The 19,026-nt window shown below is 40.2% G+C and overlaps 1 protein-coding gene across 1 annotated transcript in view; it reads right to left on the reverse strand.

The window, feature by feature from the left end:
* Positions 1–17,214, reverse strand: part of crb1 (crumbs cell polarity complex component 1) — a 164,852-nt gene extending 147,638 nt beyond the window's left edge. The window contains exon 1 of the mRNA XM_073063503.1: positions 17,015–17,214. Within this exon, the coding sequence (XP_072919604.1) occupies positions 17,015–17,093 (79 nt within the window). The 5' untranslated portion in view covers positions 17,094–17,214. The remainder of the gene's footprint in view (positions 1–17,014) is intronic.
* Between the last annotated feature and the right edge of the window lie 1,812 nt (positions 17,215–19,026).

Consider the following 19,026-nt stretch of genomic DNA (forward strand, 5'->3'; position numbering starts at 1 on the left):
CATGGAACAGAAGGTGCTTATGAAGAAAAATTGAACTTACGTCAACATAGTCAGTAACTTCAGCAAAATGATATTTTTCTAAGTTGATCTGGCTAATTAAAAATCGGAAGATAATTTTTAATTTTTTCTAAGTTATGCACCATCCACTTCAATGTCAAAGTGATGTAAATAAAAAGATTTGGACAATTTTAATCTGTAAAAGACATTGTAGGTACTTAGCAATAAATAGCATTAAAAGATGACTGAATTTATTGCAATGATAACGTAGTACTTTCATACACATGGGGAGACATTTAAAGATAAATTGATGTGGACTTTAAAGAAGGTGTAAACAAATTTATGTCTACGCCCTGTGCAACTAGCAACTATTATCAATTTGCCCTTTACTGGAAATGCACATATTAAACAAGTTTCAATACATTATTCAATTCTCACTTAGCGAAAGGGACTTTGGAGCCTTTTATTCTCTTCGGTAAATAATGTCCTATAAAAATTGTACTTGGTGCTCTGTTGAACTTTTATTGGTATTTGTACTAAACTTTCTGATTTACTCATCTTTTACAGTTCTGTTAACAGGGTATCCAGAGTTCTACAATCGCTTGTGCATAGGTCTGCCAACAAATTGTATTTTATAGTAGGCGGGTGCCTAATACTTTTAAACAATGCATAAAATGATTTTGAATAAAATTATGTATTTCATTATTCAACAGTGAATATCTTATTGCAGTTAGTATATTTACTTGTTTTCTTCTAATTAATATTATTATGACAAAATGAACCAAGACTTTAACTGCTGACACGAGTGTAGAGAATAATATTACAATCATTACCAATCAGTTGCCTTGTCCATGTATACAGGTTATAGTCATTATAAATACAAAAACATGGGAGCAGTAGGCTACCTTGCCCAACAAGACCGCCCCATCATTCAATGTGATCATATATATATATATATATATACACACACATAAAGATCGGGCTTCCACCACCCACAGGGCAGAGAATTCTAAAGATTCACTACCTTCTAAAAGATGAAGTTCCTAGGGGTTTTCATTTTAAATGTCCGGCACACAGAGCAGCAGCACAATCTAGGTATCAACAGACTAGGTCTACAGCAGCAAAGACCCACAACACCCCTTTCTGCAGTTTCACCACAGCAAATACTTCAATCAAGAGTTGCTACTGATGTCAACTCCATCTGCACAGACGTGCACAGACTGAGCTTCCATCTATCCCTGGACACATTTTTGGCAAACCAGTCTCCACAATGCTTTCATTCAGTAGCCCCAAGTGCATTAGGTTTGTTTTGTTATCTAGCTCATTGAAACCTAGCCACAGAAGGTCAACGTGTTTGATAACCAGTTATCTGCCCTGAAAGTCAAGTTCTTACCGTGCCGTGGAAGGACTCAGTCCCAAATCTATCAAAAAGCTACACCTTCTCTAACTGGTGTGATGGGAGTCAATGCAACATGCAAGGGTCAGGGCAGCGCACATCAATAATCAGCTAAAGGCTGTGGCAGTGGTTGGATAAGTGCTATGGCTCTCCAGAGGAAAAACCACTCGCAGACTGGAGGAACATTCTAAAGGAGCACTAGATATGTTTCAAATGTTGTGCCCCAACAGAGCACCAAGCAGAAGATTGCAAAGCTATCATAAAATGCACTGAATGCAATAATGACGTGCAATATGAGCGGTTCGGGCAAACACTGGTCCCAGCACCCCAAAAGCAGAGCACGGCAGGGAGCCAGCTCAGCATCCATTAGATGTAGCTACTTCTTCACGTATATGCAGGGAAGGCTTCCAGGGCAAGTGGTGTTCTGAAATATGTCCAGCCAACATCTACCCAAAGGGACATCCTGAGCAAGATATAAAGGCATATGTGATATTAGATGATCAGAGCAACGTGTCATTGGCAAAATCAACGTTCTTTGTCATATTCGGTATTCAAAGTTCTGTTTTCCCACACACCCAAAAGACATGTTCTGAAACATCAAAAGTTGCTGGAAGAAAGGCCAGTAGATTTGTCATGGAATCAACAGGACGGGAGGTTTGCTTACCCTTGCCAACCCTCATTCACTACAATCATATTCCCGACAACAGGAATGAAATCCCAATCCCTGAAGCTGCACGCAGTCATTCACATCTTGCGGCCATAGCTGAGGTATGTAGAAAGGCACTTCCATATGGATGATGGTCTTAAATCATTTTCTAGTGCAGAAGAAGCAGTTAGTGTGCTGAAAGCTGCACAAAGCATGTTGGTGCAGTTTAATCTCAGACTGCACAAGTTTGCATCCGATAGTATGGACATCATGTAACATTTCCCATCTAAAGATCCTGCCAAAGGTCTACAGTATCTCAGTCTAAGATGGAACCTCCCTCCTATGAAGTGCAGTCTGGGCTTTGGATGGTACCTTGTTACCAACCCCCATACTTTTTAGGGTGCTGATAACAAAAGACCCTTTACGCATTATGGAGTGCTTTTAACTAACAACAGCTTATTTGATCCTCTTGGATTTGCTGCTCCATTCGGTATCCAGGGACACTTTTTGTTGAGAGATGAACTTGGACATGTGGATGGGATGTCCTACTCCTAACAGAGAAACATCAGTAGAGGCAGCAGTTGGTGTTTTCCCCTTCAGGATCTTAAAGGTTTGAAGAACCTACGCAATAAATTTGCTACCTACAGCCCAAAAATAAAGAGGTCTGCACCTTCTGTGGTACATCAATTAAAGCAATTGCTGCTGTTGCATACCTAAAGGTCACAGACGCTGTTGGATATAGCAAAGCTGGATTCATTCTGGGCAAAGCAAAGCTTGCTCTCAAACTACATCCCATAAAACCAAAGCTTGAACTCAGTGCTGCCGTTGTAGCAGTTGAGATGGCAGAGATGATAACTGAAGATCTGGACACAGAATTAGATTATATCAAGTTCTTTACCCTTCAGCAAGTTTGTGCTTAGTTATACATTTAATGGAACAAGAAAATTCTATGTTGATGTACATAATAGGCTCCAACATATCAGGCGATCAACCCAGAAGAGCCAGTGGAACTGTGTTCTTGCTGATTTCAACTCAGCTAATCATGCCACAAAAGGGCTCCAAGCTAATCAGCTCACCCTCTCCTCATGGTTCACTGGCCCAGCATTTATTGCTGATTCCCACCAGGAACATCATCAAGGCTGGTATTTTTGATGTGAGAACTGTTAAAGATTGTGCAGTAAGACTCTTTTAAGACTAGTCTCTGAGACTATCCTCCTTCTGCCAAAGACTTAATGAAATGATCATTTGACTTTTAGTTTCAGAAAATAAATTTGATGGGACATCCCATGAATGCCAAGTGGTGAGTGTTCTGGCCCCTAGAGGCACAGTTTGTTTGGTGTAGACATCACCTCTGGTATGTACGCTATTTTTAAATCATTTCCTGCATGTTTTTTTAATTCAATTTGCAGCACATGGTATAAAGACATCCATATCTATCCTCTTTCAGAAATTTGATGGCAGAGGAGAAGAAGTTGTTCCTTAAACATTGACTGTATGTCTTCAGCCTCCTGCACAACCTCCTTATGGTAGTAACGAGAAGAGGGCATGGCCCAGATAGTGAAGGTCTATAGTGATGGGTGCCACTTTCTTGAGTCACCTCCTTTTAAAGACCTCCTCGATAGTGGAGAGAAGTCAGCAATGCTCTGCAGTCTCTGTACATCTGTAGACATTTCCTAGAGTTGTGTTAACATACCAAATCTCCTCATACTATTCATGATTACTATTCAGCTTCTTCATGATTGCATCAATAAGATGGGTCAAGGACAGATCCTCTAAGATATTGAGGACCCTTTCCACTGAGACTGGTGTGCTTCCTCCCAACTTCCTCTTCCCTGAAGTACACAGCCAATTCCTTGGTCTCTGATGAGTGCAAGGTTGTTGTGGAAACACCACTCAAACAGCCAATCTATCTCACTCCTATACACACCCTCATCATCATCTGAGGTTCTACCAACAACAGTAATGTCGCTGGTAAATTTGTAGATGCCTTTTGAATCGTGCCTAGCCACACAGTCATGTGTAGAAAGATTAGAGCAATGCACTAAGCATACTTCCTTGAGATATGCCTGTATTGATTGTCACTGAGAAGAGATGTGGTTTTCCAATGATGAAGAGTGCAGTTGCAGAGGAGGTACAGAGACCCAGGTTTTTAAGCTTCCTGATTTGTACTGAGAGAATGATGTTGTTGAATGCTGACCTATAATCAATTAACAGCTTGATGTTGGTGTTGCTGCTGTCCAGGTGGTCCAAGGCCAAGCAGAGAGCCAGTGGGACTGTGTCCACTGTGGACCTGTTGTGGCAGTAGGACCATTGCAGTGGACCCAGGACCTTGCTCAGGCAGGAGTTAATTCTAGCCATGACCAACCTCTCAAACCACTTCTTCACAGCAGATGTAAGTGCAACTGGGTGATAGCTGTTGAGGCTGATCGCCCTGCTCTCCTTGGGCAGCAGTATAATTGAAGCTGTTCTGAAGCAGGTCCGGACACCCAATTGCAGTAGTGAGAGTTTGAAGATGTCCTTTCACACTCCAGCCAGTTGGTTGGCACATGCTTTTAGTATCCAGTCAAGTACATCATCGTGGCCTGATGCCTTTCAAGGATTCACCCTCTTGAAAGATGTTCTGGCGTCTGCATTGAGATCAATATCACATGGTCACCAGGTGCTGTGGGGATTTGTGTACGTGTAATTTAATTCTCCGTTTGAAAGGGTACTTTAAGATGGTTTGACATCCGACATTGCTCACAAGGCCTCCTTTAGTTACAGCATGTTTCCATTCTTGTAAACTGTTTGTAACAACTTTAAAAGAAATGAATTTGCACCTGTAAAGAAATGATCACAACACTGTAGAACTCTCAATATTTTGGACTCTTAAAGAAAACTTGACAAAAACTTTTGACTTAATATGTGAAAAAAATGAAATGACGCAATAAATTAGTATTATTCCTGAACATAGTACTCTGCTTCTGAAAGGAGGGTTGAAGTCCTGTATGAGTTCATTTGAACTGCATTTTGGCCATTAAATCAGATTAATTTTAACTTGTTCTGCAATACTTCATTAAAAGAAAGATACATAATGGTTCCTAGGCAAATGGAAGGTGTTAAAGTACTGCAAAGTTCCTTTAAAATTAACTTGGCAAAATTAAATATTTATTTGTAGATTCTCTAACATTTAATTGAAGTCAAACATTTTTGCTGTGAGTTTTGAAAAATACTAAGTGTAGAGATGTTAAAGCATGCATTGTCTTTAGAATTAAAGCTCATACATTAATAGAATGGATAGGATACCTGAAAAAGTTAACCCCAGGAATAATAGCAGGACATGCACTGATGAATTCCTGTGGTAAGAAAGCAGCAGCACAAATTGTAACAAATAGAAATTAATGTCTGGTATAAGGTACGGCAATGAAAACAGAGCACAAGCAGCCCATTTGTCACTGCAGTTTTCTCATAAACTTCAGTCCCAGACATACTGACAAATCCAGCAACATGTTATTGTGTATTTAGTTATGCATACTTCCACTTGCAGGAAGATCTTTCCTGTGCTTTAGGCACTGGAGATCTGCTAAGAAGGATTCATTCCACGCGCAATGAAAGAAGTATGATCTACTATTTTTGAATGACCATTTTCCGGTTTGAGTTCCTACCAGCATCTCATTAAGTTTGTCAGTCCTCCATAATTGTTATAAGTATTTGGGGATTGATCACAAGAGTTTATCAACACTATGACTACTTCGATCACTTTGCACTAAAATGAACTGTTTTGTTCTGTGTGCTTTCTTGTTTAAAAAAAAGTTTTATTTATGTTTTTCTTGTGAATGTTGCTGATTTGATGTTCTGTGCCTGTAATGCTGCTGCAAGTACACTTTTCATTGTATCTGTGTATACGTCTACCAATGCATCTGACAATAAACTCAACATTAACATGTTCAGTCTCTGGGGTATGAGTGCAGATAGCTCAAAAAAAAAGTTAATAAATGGTTTCTCAGGGGAGTGCGGAGAAGACAAGCACTCCTGACATCAAAGTGGTATGTTGCCTCCATTAGTGCCAATGTCAAGGGCGTCACTGCAGATTATCTTGAAGAAATGAAGAACCAGAAGTTGTAGAACACTTTGATATCAATAACATAGGTAGAGCAAGGTTGAGGTCCTGCAGGCAGAGTTTGATATAGGATGGAGGTTAAAAAGCAGGCTCTTAAGTTTATTCATACTGCCACATGCTGTCAAATACAAAAATGGAAGGACCCGTGTTATAAGGAAAGATTGAAGAAGTTAGGACATAATTCCTTGGAACATGGGAGAATGAGTGGAGAATTGATAGAGGTATACAAAATTATGAGGGCTATAGATGGGGTAAATACAAGTAGGCTTTTTTCCACTGAGTTTGAGTGGGACTACAACTCGAGGTCATGGGTTAAGGGTGAGAGGTGAAAGGTTTAAGGGGAAAATAAGGGGAAGCTACTCCACTCAGAAGGTCTTGAGGGAGTGAAATGAGCTGCTAGTGCATGAGGTACATACGTGTTCGATTTCAATTTTGAAGAGAAGTTTGGACAGGTACGTGGATGGTGGGGGTATGGAGAGCTATGGTCCCGGTGCAGCTTGATGGGAGTAGGTAGTTTAAATGGTTTGGTGAGGACTAGATGGGCCAAAGAGCCTATTCTATGACTCTCCAACAAGGCAATGTATGTGTGGTTGGAGAAATACTGCTGAAGTGTGGGCCTTGCAGTCACTTTTGGGGCAGGTGGGCCTGTACAATTCAGATGGGTTATACTTTGAACAAATGAGGACTTTGGGAGGGCAGCAAGGGTTCTGATATGGTTTCTAAAGAGTATTTAAGCTAGTCTGGCAGGTGAATAGGAACCTAAGAATAAATTCAGGAGGGAAAGAAAGAAAGCTGAATGTGGAAGTTAGAAATATAGGAAGCAAGCTAAATACACAGTGGAAATAAAAGAATATGATTAGATAATAGCAAAATGTTAAAAGTCCAAACCTAAAAGCATACTGCACTTGTAACATGATGGAAAAATTAATAACAGATTGTTGTATATGGAAATGGTCTATTGCCATTACAGAAGCACGGATGCCTGGTGATCACAACTGTGAACTAAGTATGCCATGGTATCCAACATTTAGAAATGTCAGGCAAAAGAAGAAAAGGAAATGAAGTAGTACTGCTAATTAGACAAGACATCAGGATGTGGTCAGAGAGGATTTTGACTTGGTAGATCATGGTTGAGACTTAGAATAAATTTGGATGGAGGTAGATAACAGCAGAGGTGGAAAAACACTGGAGGGAGTTATTTACAAATTTCTAAATCAGAGCTGTATCGGACACTGTGATCAGGGAAACTTTAAGCTACATAGAGACACACAGTTGGTTCTAGTCGACTATGGACGTTGGCGTCCCAGCTGTCTATATGATACACAAGCCAGGGCAGTACAAAATAGGGAGGAAGCTGTTGCCCGTGTAGCAGGCTCTCCCTCTCCATGCAGCTCATGAATCTAGCGGAGACCGATACAGTTTGGCACCAGCAAAGCTGCTGGAGTTGTCAGTCAGCATTGAAATCAACATAGGACTGCCTTAAGGACTTCAGCTCCCGATGTTTTCTCAGGGCTTATTTTTGTGAGTCAAGTGGCATCTGTGAGAGGAAAGGAATTAAATCGGCACATAACAAAACAAACAATTCCTTTCCTCCCTCAGATGTTGCTTGACCTGCAGAGTTCCTCCGGCAGATCACTTTTTGGGTGCAGGAATGGCTGATGGAGTTCAATCCCTGCAAGTGTGAGGTGCTGCACTTTTGGACGTCAAATGCGAGGAGAACATATTCAGTTAACAGTAACATCCTGGTGTACTGGGGGATCTTGAGGTCCAAATCCACAGCTCCCCAAAAGTGGCAACACGAGAAGATATGGTGTAAAGACAACATATAGAAACATATAGAATACTTGCCTTCATTAGTTGGGCACTGAATGCAAGAGCAAATAAAACATATGCAAATATACCAAACCGTGGTTGAGTCACATTTGGAACATTATGTGCGGTTCTTATTGCCCCATTACATAATGGATGTGGAGGCTTTAGAGAGCATGGAAAAGAGGACCTGGATGTTGCACAGATCACAGCTATAAGGAGAGATTGGACAGATTTGACTTGTTTCCTCTGCAGTTCCAGAGGCTGAAGGGAGACCTGGTAGACATTTATAAAACTATGAGAGGCAGTGATAATGTAGACAGATTTTTCCCTCAGGGTAGGAATGTTAAATTCTAGAAGCATGAGAAGGGGAAAGTTTAAAGGAGATGAACAAGGCAATTTTTTTGTTTTCACAAGGAGAATAGCAGGTGCCCGAAATGGGCTGGCAGGGGTATGGTGGTTGCATAAAGTGGGCTGGTAGAAGCAGACATGACAGTGATGTTTTAGAAGCTGCTAGATTAATGCAGGGAATAGTGGGATATGGATCATGTGCAGGCAGAAGAGATTAGCTTAATTTGTTTTTGTGATGAGAGCTTATTTCGTGAGACTGTTCTGATGCTGTACTGTTATATGACCATTCAAATACAAAAAGCACAGGCAAGCTTTAAAGTCAAGTTAACTTTTTGTCAATGCACAGATTTAATCAATCAGCTGGACACTCAAAATATTAAATTTTTGCAATCACTTTACAAGATAGGCAATTCTTAACAATTGGGGGACACAACTAAACTAAGGTTATTTCTAAACCATTTGACTTTATTATTGGAGGCCTTGGTTTTACTGTAATTTAGTGCTGATGAATGGCTGGAAATTGAATCATTGGCCAAATTGTTGACTTATACTTATGTGAAGCATTTTCTAGATTCAGAAACAGATTAATAAAAATTTAAAAAATTGTTTACATTTTAATGCAACATTAAACTAGCAACTAATTTTACACAATTGCCAAAAATAGAATAGAAAATAGATGTGTTCAGTCTTCACTTGATAAGTTACCTAATTCATGTGAAATTACCCAACTTCACTAAATGAATCTGAATGATTTTAAACATCTTATACTTGAACTATATATATAGGCATCCGTCAGTCTCATGAGACCATGGATTTGCGCCTTGGAGGTTTTGGGCAGGGTTGTATGGGAGACCAGCAGTTGCCCAAGCTGCAGGCCTTCCCCTCTCCACGCCACCAATGTTGTCCAAGGGAAGGGCACTAGGACCCAAGCAGCTTGGCACCAGTGTCGTCACAGAGCAATGTGTTGTTAAGTGCCTTGCTCAAGGACACAAACATGCTGCCTCAGCTGAGGCTTGAACCAGTGACCTTCAGTTTACTAGTCTGATGCCTTGCCCACTAGGCCACGCGCCAACACTTACTTGAACTACTTAATTATCTTTTTAAAGACTGGATAGAGGTCAGAAAGTTAATATGAATTCACATCATTAATTAAAGCAAGATGTTTAAGATGATTCCAATTCTCTTAGGGGATTTCACATGCATTAGGCATCTTATCAAGGGAAGTCTGAGCATGTTTCAACATTAATATCTGTTACTCTATACTGCAACACTATTTTTGGTAATTGTATTAATTTATGCCACTTTAATGTAGCATTAATATGTAAACAGATGATCTTTTCTCTACCCAATCCTGAACCTAGAAAATGCATTCCATATATTTCCGGTGTGCCAAAACACAGTGGTATTGGTTTGTTTTTCACATGCGCTAAGATACAGAGGTTAGTTTTGGTTTGCATGCTCTTGAGACAGACCATTCCAGACACAAGTACATCGAGGCAGTAAAAATGGAAGACAAGAATGCTGAATATAATGTTATAGTTTCACAGAAAGTGAAGCGTTGATAGACAAGTAATGTGCAAAGCTACATTGGGAGATGAAGAATTTTTCTTTCAGCATATGTGACGTCCATTTGATTGATTACAGGGGGTAGAATTTGCAGTTGAATAGTTAATGAGGCTAAAGTTTCAGCACAGTTGCCAATCCTTTGCTTGATGGCAACACAGGAGACATCAGCCAGCCCCTTGCCCCAGAAATCCCAGTGAACAAAATAAATGCCAGGATGGAGAGACTATGCCTCAGGGATTCCTGGAGATCTGCCAGAACCACCAATAGTGGTCCAACAGGGATGGCTGGTACTTGCTCTTCCAGGAGTAAGAATGGAAAAGTCAGCTTCAGCCATTCTCTCATGAAGGGAAGCACTTTACAAAAAGAAATAAACCCCCTTTTCCCTCTCATAAAGGTGTCAGAAACAAGAGGGCTAAGACTTAGGACCAGAGGAAGGAGCTTCAAAGGAGATTTGTGAGGAAAATTTCTTTTGTACACAGAGAATGGTTGATATCTGGAACCCGCTGCCAGAGGAGATGGTGCTGTCAGATACAATCACTATGTTTAACTGGTAGTTAGACAGGTACTTGAATAGGCAAGACATAGCAGGACAGTGCAAACAAATGGAATTAGTGTGGATGGATGAAAAGGTTGGCATTCGTACAGTGGGCCAAAGGACCTATTTCTGTGTGTCCAGCTATGACTATAATATTGCAAGATAGTTCATGATGTCCGAAGGGCCATCAGAGTGAGCTGAACGCTGCTAAAACATCATTCCCTCATACACACAGAAACTGTTGCTTTAACACTCTCATGAGCATTCCACCCATTCCTACCCCATTCCCAGCTCTCAGACCACCACTGAGCCTGCTAGTGCAAAGTCTGATGACCCCCTCACCAGGGCAGCAATGCACCTGGGACACATCAAGTTCATCACAATCAGACATCCCATAATGTTTTCGCAAAAAAGCCCTGGGTAATAGTGCGAACATGCCTCGTCTTGAGCAAGAGCTTTTTGGGGCTCATCAAAGATATTTATACACACATAAAGGAAATGAGAAAGCTTGTCTGCAGTTAGATTCAAAATACAGTGAAGATACTAAAACAAAGTTTCATGGGTGGGCTTTGACATCCCAGCACTATCATGTGGGAAAGGTACCAGAGTGAGAAACTTTACAGAAAGCACAAGATGATTTGCCACATAGCATTATTTGATGTTGCTTTGTGGTGAATTATTCTCACTGTACTAGCACAGTGCAAATATGTTCTACTTTAGTCACTGACTTGAATCGTTATCTCTCATTTCTCTCTCTGCAGACAGCCTGTTCTGCTGAGTACAGTAACTCCAGCAATTCCTGTTATTATTTCTGCTTTCCATCATCTCCTGTGTTTTGCTTTTGAAATATTGAAAGGAGATCAATCAAACTGAATCTGTACAAATGATCTTTAGATAATTTGTGTTTATTTTCTTCAGTTCTTAGAGGGTCTCATCACACTGATGTGGAGTGAACTTTATTTTAAATTATCCCTCCCTGCCCACATGCTATTCCCAAAATATAACAGTGTAGAAACAGAACAAATAGAGTTAATGGTAATTGAAACTCTGTGCCTTTTTCTAAATGTATGGTATTATTCACAAGCATGATAATTACAGTGTCTTTTGTGATGACTTACATGTACAAGTTTAATATTCCGAATTTTTAAAACATAGAACACTAAAGCACAGTACAGGTCCTTCAGTCTACTATGTCGTGCCGACCTTTTAACCTACTCTAAGATCAATCTAGCCCTTCCTTCACACATATCCCTCCATTTTTCTGACATCCATGTGCCTAAATAAGAGTTTCTTAAATGTCCCAAATGTATCTACCGATACGCCTGACATGATGTTCCCTGCACCCACTACTCTGTATGTAAAACATATACGACACCTCCCCCCAATACATTCCTCCAATCATCTTGAAATTAGGCATAGATTTATTTTGTTAGTTTTACTATGCTACGTAATACTGCATTCCAGAAGTCTCTTCTGGCAGAGCAATATTTTGAATGTTTGGAGTACATTACAAAAGATGGAAAATGGGAAGAGGAGTCAAGCAAGACCATTGTTTAGGGAAATATTATTGCAACATTGTCAAAAGGCCTAAAATGTCACTTCTTAATATAGTTCCGGGTTATACTTCACAAGCTTTGTCGAGCACCTTTGCTCCATTGCCTCAAGTGGGACTTCCTGATGGCCAAACATTTAATTATGATTCCCATTCCCATTCTGACATGTCGGTCTACGGTCTCCTCTTGTGTCAAGATGAGGCCACCCTCTAAGGTGAAAGACTAAGACCTTATATTCTGTTTGAGTAGCCTCCAACCCGATGGCATGATTTCTCCTTCTGGTACACAAAGTCACACCTCCCCCCAATTTCCTCTATTCCCCACTCTGACCTTTGACCTCTTCTCATCTTCCTATCACCTCCCCGTTTCCCCTCCTTCTTCCCTTTCTCCTTAGGTTCACTCTCCTCTCCTATCAAGTGCCTTCTTCTCCAGCCCTTGACCTTTCCTACTCATCTGACTTCACCTATCACCTACCACCAAGTCTCCTTCTCCTCACCCACCTTTTTATTCTGGCGTTGTCCCTCTTCCTTCTCTGTCCTGAAGACGGGTCTTGGCCCAAAACTTCAACTGTTTATTCATTTCCCATAGCTGCTGCCTGACCTGCTGATTTCTTCCACCAGTTTGTGTGTGATACTTCAAATGCAGTCTACTTTAAAATAATATTTTCTAATTTTCATGTTAATACTATGCTGATTTTTAGAGAATAATTCCATGAAATTTTATAACATATAAATAAATGTACAAAATAGTTCAAAAACATGGAAATATAGCTAATTTCTTTACACATAATAGGGAAAAGTACCCAATAAACATTTAAAATTAATGATTCTGACAGATCTTTTCATTAGGATTTCCTGGCCCATGTAAATTAATTGCCCCAGTTCAGATTGATCAATCAATAGACAATTTCACTATACATAAATTTCCGACATTAATTTTAAGCCTTCTTTCAATGCCAGTGAAGTTTAATGAAGTAGAAGAAAATATTAAAAATAGAACATAAAACCTGTATAATGCTGTACTGCATTTCGACCTAAAATGTTGTGGCAGCCTTTTAACCTACTCCAGGATCACTCCAACCCTTTCCTCCCACATAGCCCTCCATTTTTCTTTCATCCATGTGCCTATCTAGGAGGCTCTTTAAGTGTCCCTAGTGTATCTGCCTCTACTTCCACCACACCTGACAGCATATTCCATGCACCTACCACCCTCTGTGTAAAGAAAGCCCATCTCTGACATCCCCCCCTAGAGTTTCTTCCAGTCATCTGAAAAAATATGCCCTCTCATATGAGTAATTTCTGTCTGGGAATAAAATGCTGATGTCCACACAACAAATGCTGTTGTCTGTTATACAACTCTATGAACTCACCAATCATCCTCCTTTGCTTTTAGTTACTATGCTCCATATATCTGGAATAACCTTCCAGAGGATCTGAAGTCTGCCCCAACTTTCAGCTCATTTTAAGTTGAGGTTTAAACATTTCTTTTCACTGAAGCTTTTAATTAGCAGCTCCTGCACTGTAACTTCTATTCATCATATCTATTTTTGTGTGATTTTATTCTTATATATTGTCTGAAATTTGATGTTTGATTTTTATATCTTGTTCTATGTAAAGTATTTTGAACTGCCTTGTGTTTGAAAAGTAAAATACAAATAAACTTGCTGCCTTGCTAGAGAGAAAATTCCTAGTTCTCTCAACCTTTCTGCATAAGGCATACTCTCTAATCTAGGCAAGATCTTGGCAAATCTCCTCTGCACCCTCTCTAAATTCTCCAATCACAGCTCCTGAACTCAAATCCCTGATTAATGAAGGCCAACACCCAAAATTCCTTATTAAGCACTCCATCAATGCCCAACAACTTTGAGGGATCAATGGATGTGGCACCCAAGATCCCTCTGCTCTTCCACACTGCTGAGAATCCTGCACTCCACCTTCAAGTTTAACCTTCCAAAGTGCATCACTCCACATTTTTCCAGATTGAACTCCATCTGCCACTTCTCAGCCCAGCTCCGCATCCAATCAATATTTCATTATAACCTACTCTAGCCACAGTATCACCAACCTGTTTGCCATCTGCAAGCTTACTAACCAACACTTCCAAAAATAAAAATCACAAAGAGCAGGGGTCCCATAACAGATCCCTGCAGTATACCACTGGTCACTGAACTCCAGGTAGAGTTTGCTCCACCTACTACCACCCTCCGCCTTGTGTGCAAAATGAAATGTTTGTCTCAAGTACATTTTTTAAGTTATCCAATTAAAGGCAAACACATATTAAAACAAATCTCCGTTTTTAAGACGTATACAAAGAACTGTCTTAAAACGGTCCTAATCCTGTCCTAAAATTAGACAGATTAATTACCTTAAATACCAGAAATGTTTCAGAATCAGCTCTCACGATTGTCCAGTTGGAACACTGGATGGTGAGGCTGACTCATCAAGCATAATTTCCTTGAAACAGCTTTATTAACTTTAATTGTATTAGCAATGTGGGTTTTATACACTGAAATAGGGAAATGCAGTCAGCAAACCAGGTCCCAAAAACAAGTGGAGAAAGCTGAAAATCTGGCACCTCACTGCAGTTGAAGGGTCAGCGGTAGGTGCTGTGCTGGAGCAAAAGGAACGAACACCACTGAAAATGACAGTGTATTTAATATTTGAATAACGTTGTAAATATATTCTTTGATTAAGCACTCTTGATTGTTTAAATAATTAATTACAGGTTATATGTAAGAGTACATGAATGGTGTACATCATCACGCCACCATGTTATTACTTATGCACCTTGCTTGAAGTAAAAATGAAACTAGACTCGCATTACCTCCCAGATCCATGTTTTCCTTTTAACTAGCTTTCTGTTTTAGCAAGGTTACTGGGAAGGGAGGGGTGGGGCAGCAAAGGAAAATGCTAAAAATAGAAAAAGGGTTAAAGTAATATTTTCCAGAATTAAACAATAAAAAAATTCCTGGTGAAGGCTCTCATCCGGAAAAGTCAACTGTTTATTCCTCTCCAAAGATGCTGCCTGACCTGCTGAGTTCCTCCAGCATTTTCTGTGGGATGCTCTGGATTTCCAGCATTTCCTGGAGAAGGGTCTCGGTCGGAAACGTCAACAGTGCTTCTCCTTCTAGATGCTGCCTGGCCTGCTGTGTTCCACCAGTATTTTGTGTGTGTTAATTGCATAATCTCTTGTGTTTATAAAAAGGTCTAGTCTAATTTGTTTTGAGAAACTGTACCCGACGAGTGTTTTACATTAAGGATTCTTCTACTCCAATTGGAGTTTGCAGAAACACAACTGGTTTGTTTTAGGCCGCAGAAAATGGCTTGAAATAGATGATTTGCAGATTGAAGACCCATTCATGAAGCTTAAACACAACCAGTGAAAGAGTGCATGTCACAGTATCAGACTGCTCTGCTTGAGAGGATGTTAAATTGGGTTACAGTAGTAAAAGACCCCATAGTATTATAAAAAAAAACAATGGGAAGGTTCTCGTTCGTTCCTTTTTTCCCTAATCCCTCTCACGTGTGCTGGCTCGTATTTACATCTCAGACATCACGTGATCGCAGTACCACATTGTTGTTTGTGAAATGAGCCTGTCGTTTCAGGAACGGCTTCTGCCCCTCCACCATCAGATTCCTGAATGGTCAGTGTACCCCTGAACACTACCTCATTTAAAAAAAATCCCCTCCCTTTCTGCACTACGTAATTTAATTATATATACTTACTGCAATTAATAGTTAATATTGTAATTACTGTAATGTATTGCAATGTACTGCTGCCCAAAACAACAAAATTCCACGACAAATGTAATTAGTTACTTATTCCCGACAAATAACAGTGACATTTAAAAAAATACCTCATTGGTTTTAAAATAAAGATCTTAAAGTGTTTCTGGGACAGTCAGAGGGAGAAGACTTAATGCTTTCGACTTCCAAAGTTACTTAGAATCATAGGCTTCAATCATAAAAAAGCCTTATAACTGGTATTTCCCCAATAAAACGAAGACTATTAACCGTTAAACTCTGCAACAGCTGCTATAAATGCAAGTATTTTGTACACAAGGGGGCGCGAAAATGTTTAACTGAACTTTCTGTAATTTTGAAGACTGCTTCTAGCCAGTCAGTAATTTGGACGAAATAATCGACCTCTGTAAATCTAATGCTATAATATTTTCACTTAATGTTTAGTTTGGGAAGATTAGAAAACAGGGTGCGGAAGTGCCTATTGTCGCAAGATAAACAATTGCAAACGAATATCTTTACAAATCTAACATGCATGTTAATTCCGTAATGATTGAATCTTCATCGCATTTGACAATCTACCAGGATTTGCCTTTTGAAACATTGCCGTAATGCTAAACTGCTGGAAGGCTGCAAGTTCAGACGAGCAAAATCACATTATAATGTATCTGAAGCAAACTTTACTTTAGAAGCGTTCATTTTGTTCTGGACAATTAGTTTTGTCTGGGTGACAAGGACAAAGCTAATACTGGATTTCTGTTTGCATCTACTTGATCTGGGCAGCATAAAGTGACCCAGATCAGACAAACACTGTAGGCAGAACTTCCGCCGAATCCCAGTCAAAAACAGTTAGCTCGTTAACTGTCTCAAAAGCGGCGTTCAAATAAATTTGGTAAAATTCAAATCCCTCGTGGCCGAGTTGTTACCCATGTAAATTCAACCTGAAAAAAATCGCTTTAATTCAAAATCTTGAAGGATTCAGAAAACTGTTTCGCAATTGTCAGCATACAATATGACCCCTGCCTCTATCTATTGTTGCCTCTCCATTCATCCTAGCGCGTTCCCAAACGCTTCTAGCTAAGATTTAAAATAAAATTCTAAACCACACGCAAAGATAATCACTACACACGTGAAATTAACTTTATTGGTCAATCGATTGATTCCGTGCGCTTGAAAGAATGTTTTAAATGATATTAAAGGATGTTGCAAGCACAGATTGACCCAAATTAGCATCTCAAATCTCATTAATTTATATCCACAAATCGTATAAAGGTAACACAGAATATTAGAAGTACAACAGACAATATTAGTGAGGAACTTACTCTGAGTGGCGATGAAAAGCAACAGGCGCAGGGAAAAGGAGGGTTGTGCGGCTACTCTTGAGGTGTTACACAAAGCCATGATTTAAAATCATCCTGCAGCTCTGATCGATCAGCGAGGTTTTCGTTCTGTGCCGGGTATTTCCTTCACCTGCGGATGCTGCAAGCCTCCTTAGGCAAAACACTTGCCAAGTGACATCTCTCGCAGCTCTAGTGCCGTGGGGCTCTCACCCCAGAGGCGGCAGTCACCACCTTCGAGTTCGATCGGGCAACTCTCCAAACCCGCTACAGATCTGAATGTTAATCGGATTGGAGTTTGCTCCGACCAGGGCTGTCTTTTCATATTCCCGTGTAAGAATAGAGCACGGACGGGTTTCCTAATTTCTCCACAGCACAATATCAATGCGACGGGAAATCAAAACGATCTATGTACGATGTAACTTGTACCAAGTTCAAAGTAAGTGTATTATCAAAGTACATATATGTCTCCATATAAAACCCTGAGATTAATTTTCCTGCGGACATACTGAATAAATCCAATAACCATAATAGAATCAATGAAAGACCGCGTCGACAGGGCGGAAAACCCGTGTGCAAAAGATAACTAATTGCAAATACAAAGAGAAAGAAAAATAAGAAATAGATAAGCCTCAGATATCGAAAACGTGAGATGAAGCGTCCTTGAAAGTGAATCCATACCATGGGTTGTAGGAACATTTTAATGATGGGGAAGTGAAGTTTTCCCCTTTGGTTCAAGAGCCTGATGGTTGTGGGGTAATAACTGTTATTGAACCCTTTGGTGAGGCCCCTGTACCTTCTTCCGGGGGGCGGCAGCGGGAAGAGGAATTGGGTGGTGGGTAGCCTTGGTACTGCTTTGCTGCGATAACGATCCGTGTAGATGTGTCCAATTGTGGGGAAGGCTTTAACCTTCATGGACTGAGCCGTATCCGCTACCTTCGTTCAAGGGAATTGATGTTCTCATACCAGCCTCACCGCGCTTCTGTAGAAGTTTGTTAAAGTGAATCAGAAAGCTTGCCAATCTTTAACGCAGACGGAGCTGATGAATAGGATTAATTTTTATTGCGGCTGTGAACACTTCGTAGTGACTTGCAGATTTCTTAAAGAAGAAAGGAATGTTATCAGTATTTTGAAAACGTTAAGTAAAAACTGAAAATTCGTTAAGGTCTCAGCCAGGCACCATCCATGGAAGGCGTCAAAAGGGTCTTCAAAATGAAACGTTGAAACCTTCCGGAAATGCTTCCTGATTTGCTGATTGTGACGGGCGTTTTCTTTTTTTTTTGTTGTTTTCAGGTTTCCAGCATATGTATTTATTTTTATTTTGTTCCTGTTTATCTTTAAATATCTTAATTATAAGAACATAAGAAATAGGAGCAGGCCATCTGTCTCGTTGAGCCTGCTCCGCCATTCAATAAGATCATGGCCCATCTGAGCATGGACTCTTCTCCACCTACCTGCCTTTTCCCCCAGAACCCGTAATTCCCCTACTATGCAAAAGTCTATCCAACCTTGTTGTAAATGTATTTACTGAGGTAGCTTCCACTGCTTCATTGGATAGAGAATTCCACAGATTCACCACTCTTTGGGAAAAGTAGTTCCTCCGCATTCTGTCCTAAATTTACTCCACTGAAGCTTGAGGCTATGTCCCCTAATTCTAGTCTCACCTACCAGTGGAAACAACTTTTCTGTCTCCATCTTATCTATTCCTTTCATAATTTTATATGTTTCTATAAGATCTCCTCTCATCCTTCTGAATTCCAGCAAGTATAGTCCCAGGTGACTCAATCTCTCCTCACCGTCTAACCCCTTAATTTCTGGAATCAACGTGATGAACCTGCTCTGCCTCACCTCCAAAGCCAGTATATCCTTTCTCAAGTAAAGAGACCAGAACTGCACGCAGTACTCCAGGTGAGGCCTCACCAGTACCCTGTACAGTTGCAGCATGTCCTCCCTGCTCTTAAATTCAATCCCTCTAGCAATGAAGGCCAACATTTTCC

The sequence above is a fragment of the Hemitrygon akajei genome, chromosome 12 (assembly GCF_048418815.1).
Source record: "Hemitrygon akajei chromosome 12, sHemAka1.3, whole genome shotgun sequence".
Taxonomy (NCBI): Eukaryota; Metazoa; Chordata; class Chondrichthyes; order Myliobatiformes; family Dasyatidae; genus Hemitrygon; species Hemitrygon akajei.